This window comes from Copadichromis virginalis, linkage group LG19 (assembly GCF_057382275.1).
Source record: "Copadichromis virginalis isolate Kocher_CV1m ecotype Utaka linkage group LG19, C_Virginalis_male_GT1.1, whole genome shotgun sequence".
Classification (NCBI taxonomy): domain Eukaryota; kingdom Metazoa; phylum Chordata; class Actinopteri; order Cichliformes; family Cichlidae; genus Copadichromis; species Copadichromis virginalis.
The window spans coordinates 17,781,790-17,804,637 of record NC_140636.1 but is presented as its reverse complement, the minus strand read 5'-3'; the positions used below and the strand labels follow the sequence as shown (position 1 = coordinate 17,804,637).

General features: G+C 40.2%; 2 protein-coding genes across 3 annotated transcripts in view; one reads left to right on the top strand and one right to left on the bottom strand.

The window, feature by feature from the left end:
- Positions 1-4,481, top strand: part of LOC146685897 (alcohol dehydrogenase 1-like) — a 21,107-nt gene extending 16,626 nt beyond the window's left edge. For both annotated transcript variants that reach the window (XM_085442202.1, XM_085442203.1), the window contains 4 exons: positions 2,841-3,101; positions 3,259-3,391; positions 4,071-4,209; positions 4,293-4,481. In XM_085442202.1, coding sequence (XP_085298328.1) covers positions 2,841-3,101; positions 3,259-3,391; positions 4,071-4,209; positions 4,293-4,326 — 567 coding nt within the window. In that variant the 3' untranslated portion in view covers positions 4,327-4,481. The remainder of the gene's footprint in view (positions 1-2,840; positions 3,102-3,258; positions 3,392-4,070; positions 4,210-4,292) is intronic.
- Positions 4,482-10,849: 6,368 nt separating this feature from the next.
- Positions 10,850-22,844, bottom strand: metap1 (methionyl aminopeptidase 1). Its single transcript, XM_085440606.1, has 11 exons — positions 22,658-22,844; positions 21,446-21,497; positions 19,927-20,036; positions 18,989-19,049; positions 15,106-15,197; positions 14,930-15,013; positions 14,531-14,669; positions 13,720-13,851; positions 12,919-13,062; positions 12,769-12,834; positions 10,850-12,230 (listed from the first exon to the last, which is right to left on the bottom strand). The coding sequence occupies exons 1-11, from the start codon at positions 22,772-22,774 to the stop codon at positions 12,064-12,066; spliced, it is 1,164 nt and encodes a 387-aa protein (XP_085296732.1). The 5' UTR covers positions 22,775-22,844; the 3' UTR covers positions 10,850-12,063.
- Between the last annotated feature and the right edge of the window lie 4 nt (positions 22,845-22,848).

Genomic DNA, 22,848 nt, shown 5'->3' with positions numbered 1-22,848 from the left:
CTTCATGAAGCTTCATTTGCTCTAGCAGGACACCTACTGGACGTAAAAATAATAGCTGGCATGAATTTGAAGAGTGTGGCATTTTGCACACAGCCTGTAAATGTCAACAACAAAAGGAGTGTGTAAAACATGTATATTGTAGTGATGGCAGTATACTGTGTATATTTATAGTGGCAGTATGGGAAATGATTATTTGGAAATGCTTGAAATGGAAATGATCATTTACTGTGAGGTGAGGTGTGGTTGGGGTGTGGACAGTGGTTGTGCTTTTGTAACGTTGAGGTATGGACAGCTACACACTGAGGCTTTGAGCCTCAGTCCTGCCTGTTCACATTTTATTCTGTAAAAACTAAATTTTCACTGCTTTTATGACCTTTTTAGTGGGGAGAACATAGGTAGGATTTAATGATTTAACAAATCTTTTGAATCCTTTGTCCTCCACAATGCTAAATGGCTGGGAGTCCTCAATCACCATGCTGACCAGGTCTTCATCTATTTGAGATTGTTCTCCTGAGGAAAGACAATAAAGATAAAGCACAAATATAAATATCACACACGTAACTTATAACAGTTGTATAATATTGTTATATCATTTAGTAACATTACTGCATCCTATATTATCATTGCATTTGATGGCTCACCTGGTCTTGCTCCACAATCGGTGTTCCCTTATTCTCATGCAAAGCTCTGTAGTGCCTAAGCATGGATGAGGTGTTGTTGTTATATCCCAGCTCCCTGGCACATAGCAAACACTTCACCTTGTACAAAAGTAAAGACAGCTTAACATAAATTGTATTGCACCATCAGTATCATGAAAATACATCTTCTGTAGAAATTTACATACCTTGTTGGGAGGAATAAGATCAAAATGTTCCCACACAGGGGAGGACATCCTCCTCTTCTTAGCTGGCTCCATTCTCTCCTGACTTTCTCTCCTCACTCTCATAAACCTCCAAACGGTCTCCAAACTCTCACTAACCGCAACTCTCCATCAAACACCCACATTTTTGAATGAAGTCTGAGGGGTTTATATCGCTGTCATATCTCGCGGCAAAGTTCGAACCACTTCATGAACCAGTCACGTGGTACAGCCGGGCAGCGAGGCTTTGGACGTCATCATTTTCAGCTCCTCCCATAAATGAAGCAAGCCTCGATACGCGCTTCGCGGAAACGCCCCCTCCATTACTCGACACACGCTCCGAAGCCTCGATACAGAACGTCCCATCACTATTTTTTACACTATATGGTAAAAAGTAAGCCTAAAAATATATTTTATATTACAAAATGTACCAGAAGCTACCAAATAGCACTGGTGAATTTTTAATTATATCAAGTTTTATCAATGCTGCAAACATTGGGAAGAAGTTTAGATAAATGTGCCTTAATTCCTGGAGGGGCTAATAATTTTGGCCTCAACTATAAATGCTAAACTTTATGACAGCACAATTAAAAAAAAAACAAAACAAAAAAAGACTCAATAAGTGGAGCTTGTTTCGAGAATTTGGCAGTAGAAAGACTTTTCTCTCTAAAAAGAACAAGGAAGTTATCTGGAACAATGTCCTTCAGACAAACAAGGCCACGAGATTTTTTTAAATCTATAATACAAAGCACCACGCCTCGTATCTCAACCTCATGTCTCCGCTATGGTGTCTGGACATGACATTGTGATCTGTAGTGAGAGTAGGAAACAGGTGAGAGTGAGCTTGTAGTGGTGGAGGCACTTTCTGGGAAGAAGATGAATAAATATCAACAGAACCAAGACAGAATACATGTGTGTGGATGAGAGAGAGAGACAGGTGGAAAGGTGAGGTTGTGAAGAATAGAGATTGTAAAGCTTCAGCAGACCAGCTAGTTCAGAGACTCATCACCCCGGAAGAAAGCTAGACGACGATGGAACCGTTTTTTTTACTTGTTAGCAACGGAGGCTGGTTGGAACCAGGCTCTTGGAGCTGAACGCTGCTCACCTGTTTCCTAGCCAACTTCAAAGAAACAGCCTTCCCTTGCAGCTTTTTATTCAGTGAATACAAGCACCACCCATATGGTCACAAAAGGTTAGAACACTGTGTGTGTGTACATGACTTCCTGCCACACAATATATGCTTGCAACGGTTTAACCACATTTCCTAGTTATCCAAAGGTCATCTCCCCACACCCGTATACGGCTTAACTTTAATGGTTCACCATATGCAAGCATAGGTGAGCTCCTAAATGGCCGGGGGTGGACATTCCTCAGAAGATAAGGAAACCAGAATCTCACATAGAATGTGCCTGCAGTTAAACGGCTACAGCTAATTACCTCCCCCAGCATCATAGATGTGTAGGGGAGGAACAGAAGAATATCTAACCGTGCAGTTTAAGGCACGGTTTACAAATTTAAGTAAAGCAATGGAAACATTTAACAATTTCAATCTAACAACAGGAGTTTAAATGCTTGGAATAAATATTCAAATGTATGGTTAGAGACACTGTAATTTGATTGTATATACAATGACAATAAATGCTTTCATTCATCCAAAGCAGCAGACAAGAGAGGAGAAGAAGGGTGGAGAAAACGAGAACAGTGTCAGAGGAAAAAGTTGAAATAATTTGTGTGCTTGGTGGTACTGAGTCCTTTTCATTTCAATTCAATTTTATTTATATAGCCCCAAATCACAACAATAAATTGAGCCATTTTTGACTTAAAACTAAAATCTTTTCAATAGAAATTCTCATCAAGATTGAAATGCTTTGGCAAGAGTTACCACTCATTAGAAGATACAGAATATGTCCATTCATTATGTTTCTATATATTAGAACTTTACTATACCCAGCACAAAGTGTCTAAGTCTCTCATCTTGTAGGTTGAGCCGGGCTCCACCTGTGCCGTGTTTGGTCTGGGAGCTGTGGGTTTGGCTGCAGTCATGGGCTGCAAGGCTGCAGGAGCCAAAAGGATTATCGCTGTTGACGTCAATCCAGACAAGTTTGAGAAGGCCAAAGTGTTTGGAGCCACCGACTTTGTGAATCCCAAAGATCACGATAAACCTATCAATGAAGTGCTCACTAAGATGACCAATGGAGGCGTGGACTACTCATTGGAATGTGTTGGGAATGTGCAAGTCATGGTAGGGAGATTTAATCTAATGTGGTTTAAGAACATGGAACATGAAATAAAGTTAACCAAGCATACTTTTTTTTCCCTTAGCATTTAAAATGTAATAATTGATTTTAATCATTGAAGAAGCCCTTTGATCTACTGACTCTGTGCCCTTTTCCATCTAGCGCAGTGCCCTGGAATCTTCAGCCCAAGGTTGGGGTGTCAGTGTGATTGTTGGATGGACAGACTTGCATGACATAGTTATTCGACCGGCTCACCTCATCTCTGGACGTACGTGGAAGGGCTCCATGTTTGGAGGTGAGATCAGTCTATTTTACATCCTGTGAGGCTGTGGGAGTGTGTGGGTGTGGTGTTGCTCTTTCTCTCTCTGCCCTCACTCCAGGATACAGCTGCTGCTCATTCCCTCATTCAGCACCTGGACCCAGTTAGCAGTTAACTCTCAGACCTTATATAGGGTTAGAGTGGGGTGGGTTTTCTCTTTGTCGTTGCACTGATTGTTAGGGAATGGAGAGGTGCTATAGTGTAGTTGTGGGAGCAGTGGGGAGGTTTACTGCTTTCAGTGAGTAGTGTGGGCTCCAGCAGCAGTAAGGTGTGTGCTGCTACAAGTGATTAGGGTGGGCCTGTGGGCTTTAGAAGTGCATTATTCTTTGGTGCTTGTTTGTTCTTCCACCTTCTTAAGACACATAAGACTGAGTTGTGACCTTTGTCTTTTTTGCAACGCCGCTTTATTAATAAGAACAATCTCTTTGACTTGGGATTGTTCATAATAAGAACTTAATATTCACCACACTGCTTTGTTTGGCTTCCTTCTCATTCTTTCCTGGTCCTGTTTCTACTGTTCCCCACACCTACCCCTAGACCTTAGACTGTTACATCCCCACAAATAACTATTATCACGGAGTGATGAATCGCAAGTAAAGGAGCTTTAAGTTTACATGTTCTAAAATGTGGCTCTTATTTTAATCTTGTGATTCAGGATTTAAGAGTAAGGACGGCGTCTCCAAGATGGTTAAAGACTACCTGGACAAGAAGTTGAAAGTGGACGAGTTTATTAGTCAGAACATGACTTTGGATCAAGCCAATGATGCCATTGAACTCATGAAGAACTGCAAATGGTAGATTTGCCTTTCACAGCTGAAGAAAAACACAAGTTATTATTTGCTAAAGTGAAACTTTTTTTTTCTCTTTCTTTCCACAGCATCCGGGCGGTCATGAGTGTTTCCCCACCATAAGACCACTGTGCTGCTTCCAGCAACATTAAATCCAGTAGTGTATCACTACAATCAGTTTAAATAGTTCAGTGAATTCCTCTGTGGACATTCATATGAATTCATATGAGCAAAAATTTAAAAAGCATTTATGGATAAATAAAATGGCATGAAACAGATTGGTTTGTGAGACTCCTGGTTTTTCTTGTTTTATTGGTTTTTATGTCATTAAAGTCTGTATGAAGTGTGTCTAGCTAAGATTTACACAGCGCAGCCTAATAATATAAATGTTTGCTTTACTTGGCAGGCTGTGTTGTAATTATTCTGCTAGGACTGATACCATGATTTGTCCCCTAGCAGTCCTGCTGGTTTCTTGTAGAATTTGTGATAAGAGAGAGGATACTGCAGCAATTCCTGTCGATTCAAGTGACAAAGCCAGCATACGTATGCCTACCTCTACAACTTGGCTCATACAAGAACTACAGGTTAGATCTTTATGCTAAGCAACAATGAAATCTTAAATGAATGAATAAAGTCACTGTGTCTGCTCAACACCAGAAGGAGTTTGCTGGTATCCACACTTTAAGAAATATTGGTTCTCCCTTGCTCCTCCTGATCACTTCTCTGCCTTCCTGTTAGCAGGTCTGCCCAACCACTCTCACTGGCCTTGAAATCTACCTACCACCCACCACCTTGTAATATAGCCATTACAAGATAAAGCACCTGATGCAATAAAAATCTTTGGTTCTGCCTGTCATGTGTAAATGTGTACTTTGACACATTCACGAGATAGCGACATATACCAGCCAGCTAAGAACTGCTACAGACTGGACGCACACATAGGCAGCACTCCAACAGCAGAACAATGTCAGGGCTCCCTGTCCAGCAGGAAAGTCCTGGAAACACTGCTTTAAAAAAAAACTCCAGATCCAGCCTTGAAACTATGCAAATCCCAATCTAAACAAGCATCCACTTGTTGCACTGGAAAAACACACATCTACCTAATCCATAACCAGAGATAGGAAGCCACAGTATCCACTGCAAATTATTAGGCAGGTAGTTTTAATGAATACCACTCATTTGCTGCACTTTCTTCAGACTATTTTGGTAATGGTGTTTTTCAGCTGCTTTCCTAAACTTCTCTGTGTTTCTGCTCAATTAAGCAAAAAGTCTGTTGCAGTCTGGTGTTGACAATAGCAGCTTTTATCAGGTGTAACTTGTCACTCTGATCGCTTGTTTTCAATTTATTTCAGTTATGAAGCCCAGAATTGTCAGAAAACAAACTGCAAACTTTCCTGCATCGTTTCAAACATTTCAAAAGGCTCGGTGGCAAGTGGAATAAGATCTTACCAACTAACTGATCTGGTCTAACTCTAACTACAGACACAGTGAAGTTTCAGAAAAGCTTTCTCTAGCTCTGTAAGGTGATAGACACAAGACTGTTTCATTTTGAAGTAAATATGAAATGAACAGTTGCAGGTTTCCAATCTGGCTGTCTGCACTGCTAGGGTGGATATACTCATATTAGTTAAAGCGAACATCAGTGCAGTTCAAAGGCTCCAGAAAGTTTAAAAAAATAAAATAAAAAATATTAAAATACAACTGGTATTGTCAACCTAACAATCATTACTCCCTTGAAAAAGAGGTTTTTGATCTCAACGGGACATTCCTGGTTAAATAAAAAAAAATTAAGTATTAAACCTCTCTTGCATCTTAAGAAAGGAGCAAAACAACCCAAGTAAATCTTTGTTGTTCAAAGTTGAACCACAACTCTGTAACCCTAAACCTGTAAAACATTTACCAGGACCTCAACAAAGAGAGACTGGCCCATTTCCAATACAGCCCCTACACCCCCTCACTATGCACTTTCACTCAGTTTGCACAGCAGTACAACGGTTCACCACAGATAAGCTGATAGGAGAAGAAGCTGAACCACTGTTTTGCACATTATTGATTATATCTCAACAACATTAAAGCATGGGTGGTTTTCCAATTAAAATGAGTATCATGTACAAAACTAACCAAAGGACTTTCTTCCCTTTGTAATATGTTAAAACTTCAGATTAGTTTAATCATTCTTAGACACTTTTGGTACATGAGGATAAAAATCTATTTGAACAAATGTAGCGAACCTTATTAAGGCAGGCAGCTGTGGGTGAAAGCTTCGCAAATTATGCAGCTGAACAGATTTTACATGTGACAGTGGTCAAAAATTTCCATGTGCATTTCAGAGACATGTTAACACTTATGCCTACAAGAAGCTATATCAGCTAAATGGGCAATACCAAAGGTGTACTTACTGTTTCCACAAAAGAATATTTTTAGAAATTAAACATTTGATTTTTTTTTTTCCTGTCAAACAAATATTTGGAAAGTCTCATTTTATCCACCTTAATCAGCAGGGACTCTTCCAAAGAGGATCAAGAATTAAGTGATAAGCAATTTGGAATCAACAGACCTGTAAGAGTAATATTCTTGGCCTCTAGAGGGCAGCCAAATATCAACCAGCCTGTTGAGCTAAAAGCTGATTCTGTGTTTGCTAAAGAACTCTTTGGTATTTTTAGCACTTAATTAATGTTGCTTTGCTTAATGTTGCTTACAGTGTTTATCAGATAACCATGAAAACACAGCCATAATTTTCATGCCCCTCACTTACCCTGACCCTGCAGGCTGAGGGGTTGCCCTTGGCTGTGTTCGGCCTTGGGGCACCAGGCCTCGCAGGGATCATGGGCTCCTACATAACTCACCATATGAAAAACATGATGTCATTTTAATGTCTTTCTTTCAATGAACTGATAGCATTAAATATAATACTTGCAAAAAGCAATTTGCTGAATTCCAGTCCTACTGGGGTCCTACTGCCCAGGGTGTCACATGCAAAAAGTGACTTAAAAACACAGATCATGACTGCAAAGAGACACAAAGATGATACATAAAGGGGTTAAACTGTCACAAGAGGAAACAGGATGACTCGCCTAAGGTGCATCATAACTGTAAAGAGATGTAAAACAACTACAGAGACCCAAAAAACATGCAAAACAACCACAAAGAGAGAGATCACAATGCAAAGGGACAACAAAATGATGCGAAGAAGAAATGCAGAACAGCAGCCAGTTTTTCCTGGTTCAGAATTGGAATTTGTGGATTGACTATTCACATAAGCATGACATGTCCGTGCACAGTGAAGGCAGTGAGACTTTGTTACCTCGCTGGACAGAAATCTGTGCAATTCTACTTCATTTCAGGATATTTGATGAAGAAAAATGGCTATGATGGTCACTGAATGAAACCAAATTTAACATTAGGAGCATACAAAATAAGGCCTAGCTCCCTGTTTACTGTGCACGGTTATTAAACAATCTTACAAGTCTGTTTTATTTGAGGAATTCACAGTCAAGACAGCGCTTTGATCGGCATCCTCCCCCCCGAAGGAACACATACGAACGTATACACAGAGAGAATATTGTGAGAGAGAAAAACAGAGGAATCAAACCCAGATTATTCAGAAGTATTCTTTGATCTCATCTGAATGAATAATAAGGTGATGATTCTTGTTTTTGGTTTTTTTTGGTTTTTTTAGAAACAGCACGGACATGGAAGCCTGTTGAAGTTGGAGAAAAGTGTGTTGAAAACACTGCAGATTAACTTAAGACTGTTTAAATGATTGCACAATATATCTTTCCTCCCAACATGTGGTTTCGGTTTTCTGTGTAGATTTCACCAGTGGATCAAAAATCTGTCATTCCCCAAATGTTGACTGGAGATTTATTACACATGCACAAGTGTTGTTGGAAACTAAACCAAACAATACTTGAAGCATTTGAATATTCTGATAATGAATGACTTTCAGAAAGAGATCAGATTTGCACTGTCTCATTCAAACTTGCAAATCAAAACCCAGTTCCACATAAATGTACCAGAAAACACAAGAGACGCGGCCCATTATTCTGGTTATTTGTTATTTAGAAAGGAGGCTGTGTGAGAGCTGAAAAATGAGCAACTCTGAAATAATGGGTGTCTCCCAGGGCTCAGTCATGGGGCCACAACTTTTGAATCTGTTTATAAATGATTTTCCTACTGATGGGAGAGAGGCTACTCGATTTAAAAAAATCAAAACAAAACAAAAAACAGCTCCTATTTGAAAGACCAATTTCATAGTTTTTATTTTTAAAAAGGGAGAATTTTTAAGTTCTTAGGCATAATCTAAGATCTTAAATTTAAGCCTCTCTTTTATCACTGCAGGCGTGAACCCATTGCAAGGTCTTTGGAACAGGAAATTATGATTATAACAATATGAATTTCACAGTAGTCATTCTTGCAACCACAGTATTTTCTTGTCTCCTGTGTTGTTGAAAAGTCATCGCTCTCAGCACTCGTAGGTGTAAGAGACTTTTAATAGTTCTGTGTAGTTGCAATATCTTGTTTTTACTGTACATTGTATCAACTTTTAAATATTTAATTAGTTTTACTTTTTATACAGTTTACATTATCTAGCTTTCACATTGATATATTAGGTGAGCATCTATAAAAAAACATTTTCCCCCGGGCACTTCTAAAGTATTCTGATTCTGCGTTGAATCTAAAACGCTGGTACATCGTAGCTGCAAACCCTTTTGAAATCCGACATTACACATCAGCACTGACGCAGCTGCACAGGTATAAATACTGAAAATGGAGATGGTCACTTTCTTAGGCTCTACAAAGAGTCAATGCAGAGGTTTAATTAAGTGTACACAGATACACATAGTTTAAGTAGATGTCAGTGACAACTTTAACCTTATGACATCAGAATGTCATTTTTGTTTTCATTAAACTCTGCTCCTGTATGTAGGCACTCGTGAAACAAAGATACACATCAAATATTGCTTACATTTCTTTTTCCAAAGTATAGGGTCAGGATTATGACCTATATATTTAGAGGATTAAACTAAGATGGGCATTGCTCAGGGTTCATCCGTTTGATTGACCTTCTTGGCCTCCGTAAGCCCGACTTCATTCTCGAGTGATGCCCATCAGTAACTAATGTGATCATGCCGTTCAGAAATCGAGTTTTCTGTGTGCTTTTACATTTCCACTCAGGCAGGTTAGTTATTTATGTATCCCTCGTCCCAATCTTTCATATTGTATGACAGTATGGGCTCAAACATCACCATCTACACACAATCACACACTTCACACCCTCATGCAATCAGACTGTGAAAATAATGGCTAAAAAGCCTGTCTGATGGGATCACTGTCACATCCTGAATAGATGGAGTCTACTTTGAAAGGTTTAGTAATTTTTCTCCCTCAAAGGCAGAAGGTATATCTGGAATATTCCAGATATATCCAGAGGTATTTGGACATTTAAGCTTTCTCTGTAAAAGGCTGTGAACTGTCAAATATTACTGACTGAAATCAAATTAACAGAAAAAAAAATCTTTCCAATGAAGGCGAAGGGCAAACCAGAGGTGTAGCCATTTTTATCTGGTTAGTTTTTATACAAACACAGTACTGTCAGGTAAATATCTCCACCTGTGTGGTATGTGCATTTATGGTAATGAGTTGAAATGATGTCACGACCATACATCGTACCTGGGTGTTTCTCCTGCACAACAGTTGGTCTGCATGCAGTCAAAATCAATAAATCTCTGTCAGCCTATTAAAGAAATCTATTCATTTTCTTGTTATTTCTGACCATTTGCTTAACAAAATGAGCATTACACCTTAGTAAATGATATCCAAATTAAGAGGAATCCTGCTGATTTTCCATTTGGCTCTGGCTGAAAAACCTTTTCTGCTGCTGGAATAATCAGTTTTAAACCAAGCCGCATTTTCTCCATCAAAGAAATTAAAAAGATTAAAGCTCCGTCCCAACTATATCATTTGTAGTCGACCGAAACCTGTCAAAAGCCATATTCAAAGACAAATTTGACCTCTTCTATGTTTCTGTGGTGTTGAATTACAACCGCGATGTGTTAGGCAAATAGATGAAAGACTAAATTAAAAAAAGACTGTGTGCCTTTTTAGCTTGATGGGGTTAATTACTGTGAACCCCACAGGATTTTCTTCACAGCAGACATTTCCACTTGTCATGTGGGAAATGCAGAGGTGTAATTAATATAAGAGAAGACTGTCTGAAAGGAGACGGTAGATGAGCAGCGTACACAACAGGATCCATTAGTAATGCTAGATACCTTACAAATGTGCAATTAGCACGAGGAAATGCTAAGCTTTTACTCCAGAAACCTTTCAAAGCATCAAACTGCACATAAGAGTTCCAACTCTTACAAACACAGACACAGTCAAGTTTGTGGGACTAAATTCATTTGCAATGAATGAAGCAGAGGAAAATGCACTAAAAATGATGACATTGTGTAACACGGGAGTAAACGGAGTCAAAAATCAAAACTTTAATGATCATCACTGCCCTCCTCTGAGTTTAAAAAGGCATTACGGCTGAGAAGAACCCAAACTGTCACTTCCATTAATAAAAAGCTGCTAAATTAAGCCACTTTTGGGATTTTCATTTGCAGTCTACTGAAGGACAAACTCACCCACACACAGCTACAGAAGAGTCATTTATTACTCCATTAGAAGAAATACAAAGATGGCAGAGAAACTCTGATCACATTAGTCCTCTGAAAATACAGAAATACCGAATGCTGCTTCTTGCACGAGGAAAATCCCGTCATCGAGATGAATGGTGACTACTGCAGAGTAAAAGGAGAGGGGAGCCACCGATGGAGATAGCTGGCTAGTTTCAATTTCTAGATTCACATTTTAATTTGCTACAACCGGGCTATTGAAAACATGAGACACCAAAGTACTTCTCAAAGCAGGGCCAAAAAGTCCAGCACTTTGAGGTTCAGGGTCTTTATTGTCTTTCTGGACAACCGCACAGATGCTCTTGAGGCTACGTCACAATTCTCCTAGCAACCGTTGCCCATTTCCTCACCGGATGAGCGCTAATAATAGCCACATTCAAGACATAACAATTAGGTTACAGCACTTGTACTGGACACGTCAACAGGTGAATGAGACGATGACATAGTGTAGTCAGCTAATCAGCCTCGTCTTTCATTAAACAGTAAATCAACTCAATACCAATTGTTTCCTTTAGCTCTCTGGCCGTGAACCTGCCTTAGTTGCCCAACTTGAATTTGATAAGCTTAAATTTTAAGTTGCTTGTTGGTGTTCTGTGGACTCTGCTCTCTAGTATTGCTGGTTCTCCTCACTCCACAACCGGTAAATTTATATGACATGTGATTAAGTTAGCAGAGGTTGGGGGGGAAAAAAAAACAGAAGCAAAGCATGGTGTACTAGTTGAATTTGCCCTGAGCTCCACCCACCACTGACAACAACAACTAGACAGCCTGTGACAGCTCTGGGCATGACAAGACCCAGAGGTGAAAACGAGCCTATCAATCCTGTCCACTAAGCAAAACCAAATCTCATAAATACTTTTATATTTCCTCCAGAGGATACAGTTTTCACTAATAAAGTAATCCACATTTGATATAAGACACATTCAAGTACTTCCATTTACTTTGAGGAACCGATATTTAATTCAGAAAGCCATGAGAGCTCCACGAGCGGTGCCTCATGATTTTTCAATGTGCTGTGTGTGAGCTGCAGAAGTGCTGAGGGTGTGTGTGCGCGAGTGTGTTTGTGTGTGAGCTGCAGAAGTGCTGGGTGTGTGTGTGTGTGTGTGTGTGTGTGTGTGTGTGTGTGTGTGTGTGTGTTTGGTAAAGTCCAGTCCTTGGTGCGTTTCTGTCCGGTCTACATTTGGCTGAGGAAATGAGCGCGTCCGTTGTCTTCCAGACGGCGGGTGAGGATCTCGCAGCCGGTTTCCGTCACCAGCAGGGTGTGTTCGAACTGAGCCGAGCGCTTCCCATCTCTGGTCACCGCCGTCCAGCCGTCTGGCCACGTCTCATCTTGCCAGCCACCTGAGACATTACACACACGCACACGATTTCTGACTTTGGCTTACACAAAGTCAATTTAGCAAAGTCGACAAAACAAAGCCTCTGAGCTATGCAATGACTCACTGTTTACCTGTGAGATAGTTAAAGGTTTTAAAGTGTAATGACCCATTTTGGAGCCTGGCTTTACACAATTTTACCCTGTAAGAACCTGTTAATAGTCTCAGCTTTGCTCAGTATATGCTCGACTGTGAAGGTGATTTCTGAAGGCAACTTGGTCATTTTGCTTTAGGATGAGCTGATTAGATAAAACAATTTGGTTTCTTCAAAGGCTTCTGTTCCTAAAAACCAAGCAAAACACCATTTATGGTGTATTATGAGAACTACACTGCAATAAAGCTGCAAACAGAAACAAGAATTCCAATGTTTAACTTGACATAGTATTCTAGTTTTAGTCGCTTGAACTATGTAGTTTGCAAATAGTCTAATTAAGGCAGTTTTCTAACATATTCATTTGATCTATTTCTGTAAAGATTATTATTCATACAAAGGTTACACTCACCTTCACATATCATGGGCTCAATGGTGAACACATGGCCAGGCTTCATAACACCAACTGCTTTGTTTTCTGGGAAATTAAGGAGAACATAAATCATGCACTTTTGAGTAATTAATGCTAACACATTCAGCGCTAACCGTGGGAGTTACTCACTGGCATAGTGCGGCACATTGGGAGCCGTGTGGAAAAGTCTGTGGATGCCGTGGCCGCAGTAGCTGCGCACCACGGAGAAGCCGTTGGCCTGAGCGTGCTTCTGGATGATGTTACCCAGCTCTCTGTAGCGAATGCCAGGCTTCACTGAGGAAGCAAACAACACAGGGCTTAGTTTATTTCCTGAACCACACACACTAATGTAACTATTTGACATGGAAAATGATGTTGTTTCTACGTCAATGTTTCAAAATGTAAAGTATTTTCCTATTTCAGGTTTACAAAGGTAATGTTGAGTTTGCCTTCAGCAGTCAATTGAATATCTTTGACTATTAACTGGACAAAACAAGACCTCTGAAGAGGCTGTGGGAAAAGAGGATCTGCTTTTATTTTTATTGCGCAGACCAGAAAATAAAATGTGATTAACTGATAATCTTCCATAATGCATGATGTTCCTCAGCAGATGGTGCATCCCAGTTGCCCCGCACATGTAGATAATCAGAATTTGCAACATCCTGGCCACTTTAAGGATTGCAGTTCACAAACTGATGGGTCACTGAGGAATGACCCATCAATTTTGACTTGCTCTGAAATGTAAGTGCTCTCTGGTGGCCGAACTCTGCTAATTCTTGTTATTCAATGACCTCAATATATTGATACCAATAATCCCAATAAGCTAATACTGGCTGATTTAGCCAAAGCTGTGTCTTTGATTAAACAAGGGTAGATAACATAACGTCCATCACATCAACACAAAACACCACCATCACTGTAAAATGTTAGAAAGACAGAAAGTGAGCCTACCAGAATCAATGGCTTGCATAAGGCATTCATACGTAGTCTGAACCAGTTTCTTTGCTCCTTCGTCCACCTCTCCAACAAAGAAGGTTTCGTTGAGGTCGCCATGGAAACCATTGTGGTACACAGTGATGTCCACTGCGTGAGCGTGGGAAGACAAATATGTCAGGACCATTGTATCAGATGACAAACTGAATTCTTTTATGTTTAACACAAAGGGAGCAATATTATGAATGACCTGCCAAGAGCAGTTAATAACAGGCGCTAGCAAGTTTTCAGAAAACACGTATCCATTTGCAAGGCAATACAAAATATCCTTTTATTAAAAAATTGCTGATAAAATTGGAAGTGCCAGTTTGCAAACTGGGACTTTTCCCCACTTGAGGAAAAATATAGACAGCAGAGAATCTGACTGGCAAAGCCCCACTGGTAGAGGTTAATGAAACTATTTGTCTTGTTGGGCCACGCAGCGAGAGATGAGTTGTTGGCAAGTACTCCATCAGACGCTCTGAGGGGAGTGGCGGGTAGAAGACGTCGCCTTAGCAGAAATATTCATAAAGAGGCTAAAATTGGCCAAACTCCTGCTGATACCATTTCGGGATCTCGGTACAATCATTTGTCATCCCAATTCCCCTTCCCCCCCTCACCTCAAACATTTACCAGTATACAAACTCAAGCATTCACAGGACTTTGCTAGACATTGGGAATATGAATACATTTTTAAACACTGTAGTATTAAAGTTCCCTGGAGATTAAAGCACATGATGGCAGTAAAGCAGGAACAGATAAGAGAAGACATGTGAGGCAGTGAACGCACCATTGAGGATATCTCCTTCTTGCAGGGGTCTTCTGTCTGGGATGCCATGGCAGATGACTTCATTAACAGATGTGCAGCAGGATTTGGGAAAATTGTAGTAGTTGAGAGGGGAGGGGTAGCAGTTCCTTGCTAAACAGGCCTGTCGGGACAAAGTGTGTATGTTACAGAGATGGCAGCAGTGCAACAACAGAGTACAAATGTAAATGTATGACAAATATCGAAGATCAATAATCCATTTTAAAGGAGTTCATTTGATATATTTAACAGTTCAAACCTAAGTGCTTACGTTGCTTACATGCCTGGCGCTGACATGTGGATGAACTATAATGAGCCATAATGCGAGTTTGTGTTTAGTGGATCCAAAAATGAGGCATTGTGTCTTGTTTCAAAACAACGCACCAGATGTACGGCGTGGTCAATTTCTTCTGTTGTAACGCCTGGTTTCACCATCACGGCTGCAATGTCCAGAACTTCTCTTGCCAGCTGCAAATAGCACACATGTCAAAATCGCACTGCAATAAAAGGTAAGCTAGAAATGCACGCCTTGAAAGCAGACAGTCAATACTGATTGCTACCTTGCATACAACTCTCATGCCCTCAATGTCCTCGGGGTAAAGAGTCTTGATCTGTGACGTCCCCTTCAAGAACTGCTCGGACTCAGACATCCCTACGGGACGGAAACAAGGACAGACAACTGGCATCACTCACACGTCAATACTCAGTGAAACTGATGAGCTCATTCAGCCAGGATCTTGCAATAGCAGCTGCTGTCAGTCTATCAATTTCCAGACTGTCACTGCTGGATTTACATTCTCCTGATTGATTTTGTTTTTCCATCACAAGTGACAACTAAATAAATCATCTGTTACTGAGAAGGCATTGTCATTCATACTAAAATTTTAACAGTTACACTGCAATTGGTGCAACTGTAACTATTACCCCATGCAAGAATATAGATACTTAAATAAAGGCAATCATGTTAACCCATACTGTCCTATGAGCTTTACCTTCAGTTGTCTCTGACTCCTCGCAGCTTCAACAAGTTACAGTACACAATTAATCCACCTCTAGACCATCAGAAAACAGTGATTTAGTTTCAGTAAAAACCACTGTGTAAGAACAGGGAACATCTGGAAAAATAAATAAAACACTACTCTCTATAGCAGAAGGCAAATCTACTCTCAGAAAGCCATGGCTAAAGTCTAAGCCCAGGGTGCGCTCTCATGAGAAAAGTTTAATCACTACAAACAGGTATTCCTTGTTTTAGGACATGAACGTTGTTTTTGATATGTCAGAGGAATAGAACTACTGATGGTAGCACAGGAGTGCCACCTGGTTTAGTTTTGGTACTTTTAATGTGAAATCCTTGTGATGTTTAATTTTTTACTGCTTGTACAGCAGTATAAATCTGAAAAATAAACTCACCTCAGGTATGACCTCATGTATGATCATGAGGACCGATAGTATATTTAAATCCAGTACAAAACCAAACCATCTTTCTCACAATATCAACAAAAATCACAAGTGTAAAAGTAGAATTGCATCAGATTTGCACTGGTGTTCTTAATAAAGAGTCATGAGTGCATATCAAGCTGAACTGTTTTGATATTTTGCCAGCTTCAGCCCTAAACATCTAACAAGCATCTTGTGCTGCTATGAATAACTAGCCACTCCTATAAAGACTACACTACAGCTTCAGCACCTGAGCAGAGGCAGGCTCTAATGACACTCACACCGTCGGCTCAGAAGAACAAAGCTCGGCAGCTTCTGTTATATGGAGAACAACAAAAGTGCAGGTCTCAGTGCAGCAGGTCTCAGTGCAGCAGGTCAGCTTGGTAACGACCGATCCAACAAGAGCCCAACATTTTAATTGGACTGCAAAATGCATACAAATATCTGTTGGTCAAAGCACCCGTGTCATCAATAATTCGCTGGTCCATAATTTATTAACTCGACCAGATGAATGCTGGATGAACGTGAACAGTTGCCTAGCAACACAGACATGAGACAGATTAGTGTTTGAATCAAATGCTGGTGTCCTTTTGACCTGAAGAGGCCACAGTGTGACAATGGAAATCAATTGGACTTACTAACACTTTGATACACCTGTTCTGAGAAGAAGCGAAGTATGAGAAAAGGACCGTGTGTACATTATGTTTTCAGAATGAAAATCACTGCTGAAAATGCTTGTGTTCAGCCCTGAAGCGGGACCGAGCCTGAACTAATAAGAGGCCTCTATCAGGAATTTTTCGGCCTTTTCCTTTGGAATGTGCAGCTAGTTGATGTGTACCGGCTGATTTGAAGATGCTCACTGTCCACATTTGAGTTATTAAAGAATCCCTATTTACCAGTAATAATTTAAATCCATTGAAACACTGTCCTGAATCAATTGTACTTCACTCCCCGAATTGGCACCACAGGAGAATGAAAGGAGACTGTAACCATGACTACCTGAGTGTGGATCTATGCAGTCAGATGACACGGATGCAGAGGTTGCCATGGCTGCAAAAAAAGAATGACTTGCCCAGAGAAATAAATGTAAAATAAGGCAGGTTAGAGTAATCTCAGCTTGTGATAATTTACATAAAAGAAACAAACTGGTGATAAAAAAACACAGCGTGACAGCAGAGCTGTCAGCAGGTTGACTTTTCCCTGCAATAAATCCAACACCAACGAGGGAGAGAGATCACCGTGAGATATTACAGGGACATTAGAAAGAAGACTATTCAAGTCCGGTTTGAAACACCAGCTTAGAAATAAAAGGCATCAGTACAGATGTGCCTACATGATATTCACTGATTTCAAAGTGCTACATCTCCAAAAGCTGAACTGTGAAATTATATCCATATACTGTATGCAGCAGCTTTAAAACGAGCTGCACTAAGCACAATACTTTGCCCATGTAGATACATTTAAATCCAGATTTACTGATTGATCTTGACAAGATCATAACAAGAAATATCAGGTTCTGGATTTAAAAACAGTCCAGTGAGTGCTGTGGGAGAAGAAACGATTAATCTATCAGTGAATGTTTAAAGGTTTAGTCCACACTTTTTCAGCACCCCTAAGGAGTGACTACTGAGCAACACAGCAAATCATGATGAGCTGCTCCTCTGTTCCACCCCACTCTTAAAATCCTGATGAAGTCAGTATGTTGGAAAGGCTAAACAACACCATCAGCTAAAAATAAGGTTAGAGTCTGGAGATGGACTTTAGGAAATGGTTTAGGAATCAGACTTACACCAACAAGGAAAATCTTTTAAAGAGCAAGGACAGAAGCAATACAGAATGAGAGTATAGCCATTGTATCTCAGGCTGATACTCACTGAGTCAACTCAACTCCACGTGTAACTGCAGGATTACATATTTCTTGTCAGCGAGTAGGGTCTACTTGTGAGTAACATGAATTTCATCATTAGAAGTTGAAAATGATGCACAAATCAAATGGTCTGTGCCCAACCACATCTGTACAATAAGGTTACTAAGTAGCTACAGCATGTAATGTAAAATGTGTTCTGCCCATGATGTAAGAAAAAGAACGTAGAGGCTCATATGTGAATTTATCCTTTGAGTGGACTTGAAAAGACTAGAAACAAGTAAGCAAACATAATCCTGGACAAACAGTGAGCACACATCTAATTCTGCATCTGAATATAAACCATGTGATATTAATTCTAATGCATGAGCTCAATCGTAAACTGGTTGTTGTGGCTGAACGCGGCACAGTTGCCTCACCATATTAAATATGCCCACTTAAGCAAAATTAAAAATGAACAGGTGACAAATATCTCGATAAACTGCTGAATTTCAATTATAGCACAAAACTTGCTGATGTGGCTCTTCATTACCCGCCTGTTCAGACTATCCTCTGTGTGTACAGATCTTTAGCTGACAGCACAAGACGTATCAGCTTATCTGTGCATTCATGCAAAAATGGCAGAACATGCATGCATGGATGAGTGCATTGTTCAGACAGAGACAGAGACGGGCCTTCAACAGGTAGCTCTCAATGCTCATGCATGCGTTACTAAATCTGTGCCATTAGTTTCTAACTCATTTATTGTGGTAATAATGAATGTGGTCTGGACTTTTTCCCCCACTTAGCTGATGTCAACACATACTTACGAAATGACATATTAGTAACTTATTTGCCACTAAAATACCAATGAACCCATCAGTTATGCAGGTCAAAGTCAGGTTAAATATTGTAATATTTTCATTTTATACCAAGACACCACAGCTTATGCTCATCATGTCCCATGCCCCAATTTGAGCTAGGGTTGATTTCTGATTTATCAAAAGTATGAAAGCCCTGAATGAATCCTCTTACTTGTACACAGTACCTCTGATGAACTGCACTTTCCTGCACAGTGTGACATGCCAAAAAGGATTTACAGCTTAAAATGAATAAATAAATAAAAAGATCACTTCTGCTGGAACAGAAAGAGATCGGGTTACCTCTGGGATGATCAGCATAGTCAGGTCTTTGGATGTCACCTGGCACAGGTCTCATGGGAGTCTACAGAGAAGGCCAGAAGAAAGACAGACAGGTTAACTCAGCGTGTCAGTGTTTATATAAGAGAATCCTTGAAGCAAGTAACAAAATGTAGCATTTCCTTTTAGTGTCTGTGTTTGATTTCCATTCATTTGAATAAGGTAAATACCATAAGATGATTCTTATCTTTATGCTTGAGCTTGTACCTGTTTCATGCTGTGTTATAAATCCAATGCACCCCACCACCACCAGCCCTTTTTTTTTTTTGATGCACCGTTCTGACATTAGTCGGATATTAGTCTGATCCTGATTCAAAAAGCTGGACCGGATATCAGTGTCAACGTACTGATGTATTCAGTTTAATTCTGGCTTTATGTGCATTTACTACACCTCGCATCAGTAGCAGTGGTACCAGGAGACCTAACACATCTCACGGGAAGCTAGCAGCAAAGGATCAGCAGTGTCTAGATTCTCAGATGTCCTAATCCAACAGCTTTTGTCTGTATGTTGGCAATAGTTTTTCACACAAACTGCAGCCAAGTGAGATGACACGACTGAAAAGTTCAGATGATGCTTTTCCTGTTGGCTTCGTTTATTCCCCTGATCTGTTACAATCTGTGAAATACTTGTTGGGATGATTTTATTACATGTAGATAACTCAATGTCATTTCACTTCACCTTTTATGTGTACACCTAGTTTATCTTGTCAGCAAGACAACTTTACACGCAATAACCAATGCAATGACCATCAACTAGGCTTAGTAGTGTACTGAAGCTGGGCTATCCATACCATGCCATGTTTGATCCCCAAAGTCCAGTTTGTTTGGCTAGTGCAGGTTAATGCAGTCCTATATAGTGGACTGTAGCTGTTCTGCCTGCCCGTTCATTTTTCATTACTTACCAGAGGGTAGTGAGGGCGTAGTTTTCCTGTGTAGCGGTACCCTGGCCATGGGTCTGTGTTGATCTCCTTCTCCACACAGTTCTTAGATTCATTTTGGTTCTTCTCTTCCTCTAAAATACAAAAGAATATACAACATACACATAAAACAACTCACAGGGTGTCTGAATCATCTGGCACAAAGTACAGAAAGAAGTTTCACCAACTCGTGACTCTAAAAGGACACGCATATGTAAGGGGTGCCACCTCTCAGCTTTCTGAGCTGCAATTTGATTGACAGAGGAGTCTTAAAAGGAAGCTGTGAATGATTTTGATCTGTGGTAATGGATATGTGCTGCCTTAGGCTACGTCCACACTAGCCCGGATAGATTTGAAAACGGCGTTTTCGTCTGAAAATGCTCTGCGTCCACACTAGTGTTTTCAGTCGTTTTCACAGAGTTGTGCGTTCACATTGAAACGACCGAAATCACTTACATTCCAGTCCTGCGCAAAAGCGAGTGAAAATTAAAGAATTTGAAGAAAAGCTAACAGGAGCATGTACAAACTTATATTAATCTTTTTTAGGTCTGTCAAAATTGAGACCAATCAAAACAACTGCTGTGCAATGCACTCAGCTATCTTTGTTTAATTGGTCACATGACTGCATCACATGACTAAAATGCATCATCATTTTAGGACGTCTGCGTTTATGAGCATCCACACTGCGAGGGGGCAGCTCAGTTTTGAAATGTATGCGTTTTCAAGACGCTGTGTTTTTCCTTGAGGAAAACGCCGTCTCAGTGTGGACGGGAGGCCAAAAACGTAGCCTTAGAGTTGGGTCATCTTGCCATGCGGGTGTTTCTTTTGACAGTCACGCTTCAGTGTGGTTACGAGTTTGATGAATGAATTTGCTGAGACTTAGATTTCATGTACGTGGGAAAATTAGCGATGCAGCGGGTATAATCAGCATTTTTTAGTTTTAGGTTTCTTTTGGTTCAGACCTGTTTCAAATTATGGTTATCAAATAGTGGTTTTTATTTTGTGTTGGAATTGTCTGGTTTTTGCAGTCACTAATTTGACCTTGTCCCACTGTCCTTTTTGATTTCCTTGTAGCTTTCATTTTAGTAGTAGCAGTAGTTACTGCATCTTGTAAGGACTAAATAACTTTTTATTTCCATTTTTAGAAAACCTCATTAGTTTGTTTTGTGCCACTTCCTTGTTTCAATCCACAGTATGTAATGTATAGCTCTAAATTCTTAACAGTACTTGTTTGTAGTGTGTGTACCCATGTCTGCACTGACTGCAGTGTTTTCAAAGTTATGGTGTGATCACTTGCAGTGCAGTGATATATTTACACTTTTCGGTTTTCCGGGTTTAGTTGCAGCTAGGATATTACAGGACCATATTTGAATGTAGTTAGTATAGTCTGTTATTATTATAAATGTGTTTCTTTTTGTTAGTCTCATTTTATGATTATAGTGTTACGTCATATAAGCTAAGCATCATGATAGCACAGTGGTAGACAGTGCCCAATTGCACCTACTTGCTTTTTTGTGCAGCAACTTGTGAGATGCCCAGCTTCCTTTAAAACATTCCTGCAAAGAAAAATTATTATCATTACTGTTACAGCACAAATTTTTCAGTGAAGTCCATATCAACAATATGCAACATTCACACGTGATCACAACCATATAACCCAATTATAGTCAGCTACAACTGAAATTTGGGTTACTTTACTTTGAGAAATAGCAGAAAAAGGATGGCCTGCTGCCATCGGTAAAGGTCATCTTATTCGCTGATTTGCAAACAGAAACCATCAAGGCCTATAAATCAGCGTGGACAGTTAATGGCACGGAGTGGAAAGCAGAGTCTGGCAGCAGAACCAAAACTGCACTCACAGCAGAGCCCTTTAGGGTCAAATACCTTTGCACTACAAGATCGTGTTGCTGACAGTGTTTATTACTAACTATTTATATTTTCAAAGCTTTTTTAGCTTTTCAAAGAAATCTTGAGAGATTTTACTCAAAATTCTACTGATCATTCTAATCCAGTGTATGCAGCTACAAAGGAAATATCCACGTGGTATAACTGGTAATTAAAACACAAGTGGCGTACCAATGTGCTTGTCACTACTCTAAGCTGCCAAACTTCTGAAAGAAATGTGTTTGCATACTACATGTAGCTCTTCTGATTTCCAGCCAAGTAGGAGACCCAACGCATAAACACTCCATCTTTAAAATGACACATTTCCTACAGATGTTTGGTCTCGTGGGAACCAAAGAACCAGGATGATCTGTCGGGCTAGAGTTGCGTGACATATCACTTTACAACTCAAATGCAAGTGTGTGCAACATACTGCATCACTTTATGTGATTCCTACACAATAAATATGACTTCATAAACCGTTTTACGTTAGACAACTTAACACCAATTGGCCACAGCTATTATTTTGACCAGGGTCGTTACATGACTCATTTTAGCCATAAGTTAGCTAGCTAAGCGTTTGCCCTCGGCCTGGTGGTTAGCAGGTAGCACCAGTTACAATCACTGGTTGCATTATTTATCGTAACAGTCTGTGTGCCACTATACAACTAATAAGCATCCGCAACGTTCACAAAAAGTTGCGCTTTACCAATAGATTCACGTACACACAGCTACCTAGCTTGTCAGTTAGCAACCTCGTGATAAAACAGAGGGCCCCGGCACGCGGCACCAGCTCACATTTAAAGCAGACAAACCGGGAAAGCAGAAGTACCTGCGAGCAGAAATAGGAACCTTGAATACCAAGCTTGATACATGTGGGGCACTGAAGTTTGGCGTCCTTACTGCAGCCCTCTGTCTCACACTCCCTTCTAGCCTCGGTGCTCGCCATGCCTGCTCCGTCTGCACAAGGGGTGGAGTCGACGACAAGCAGCCAGCCGGCGCAGCCAGCCAGTGGCAGCTGCA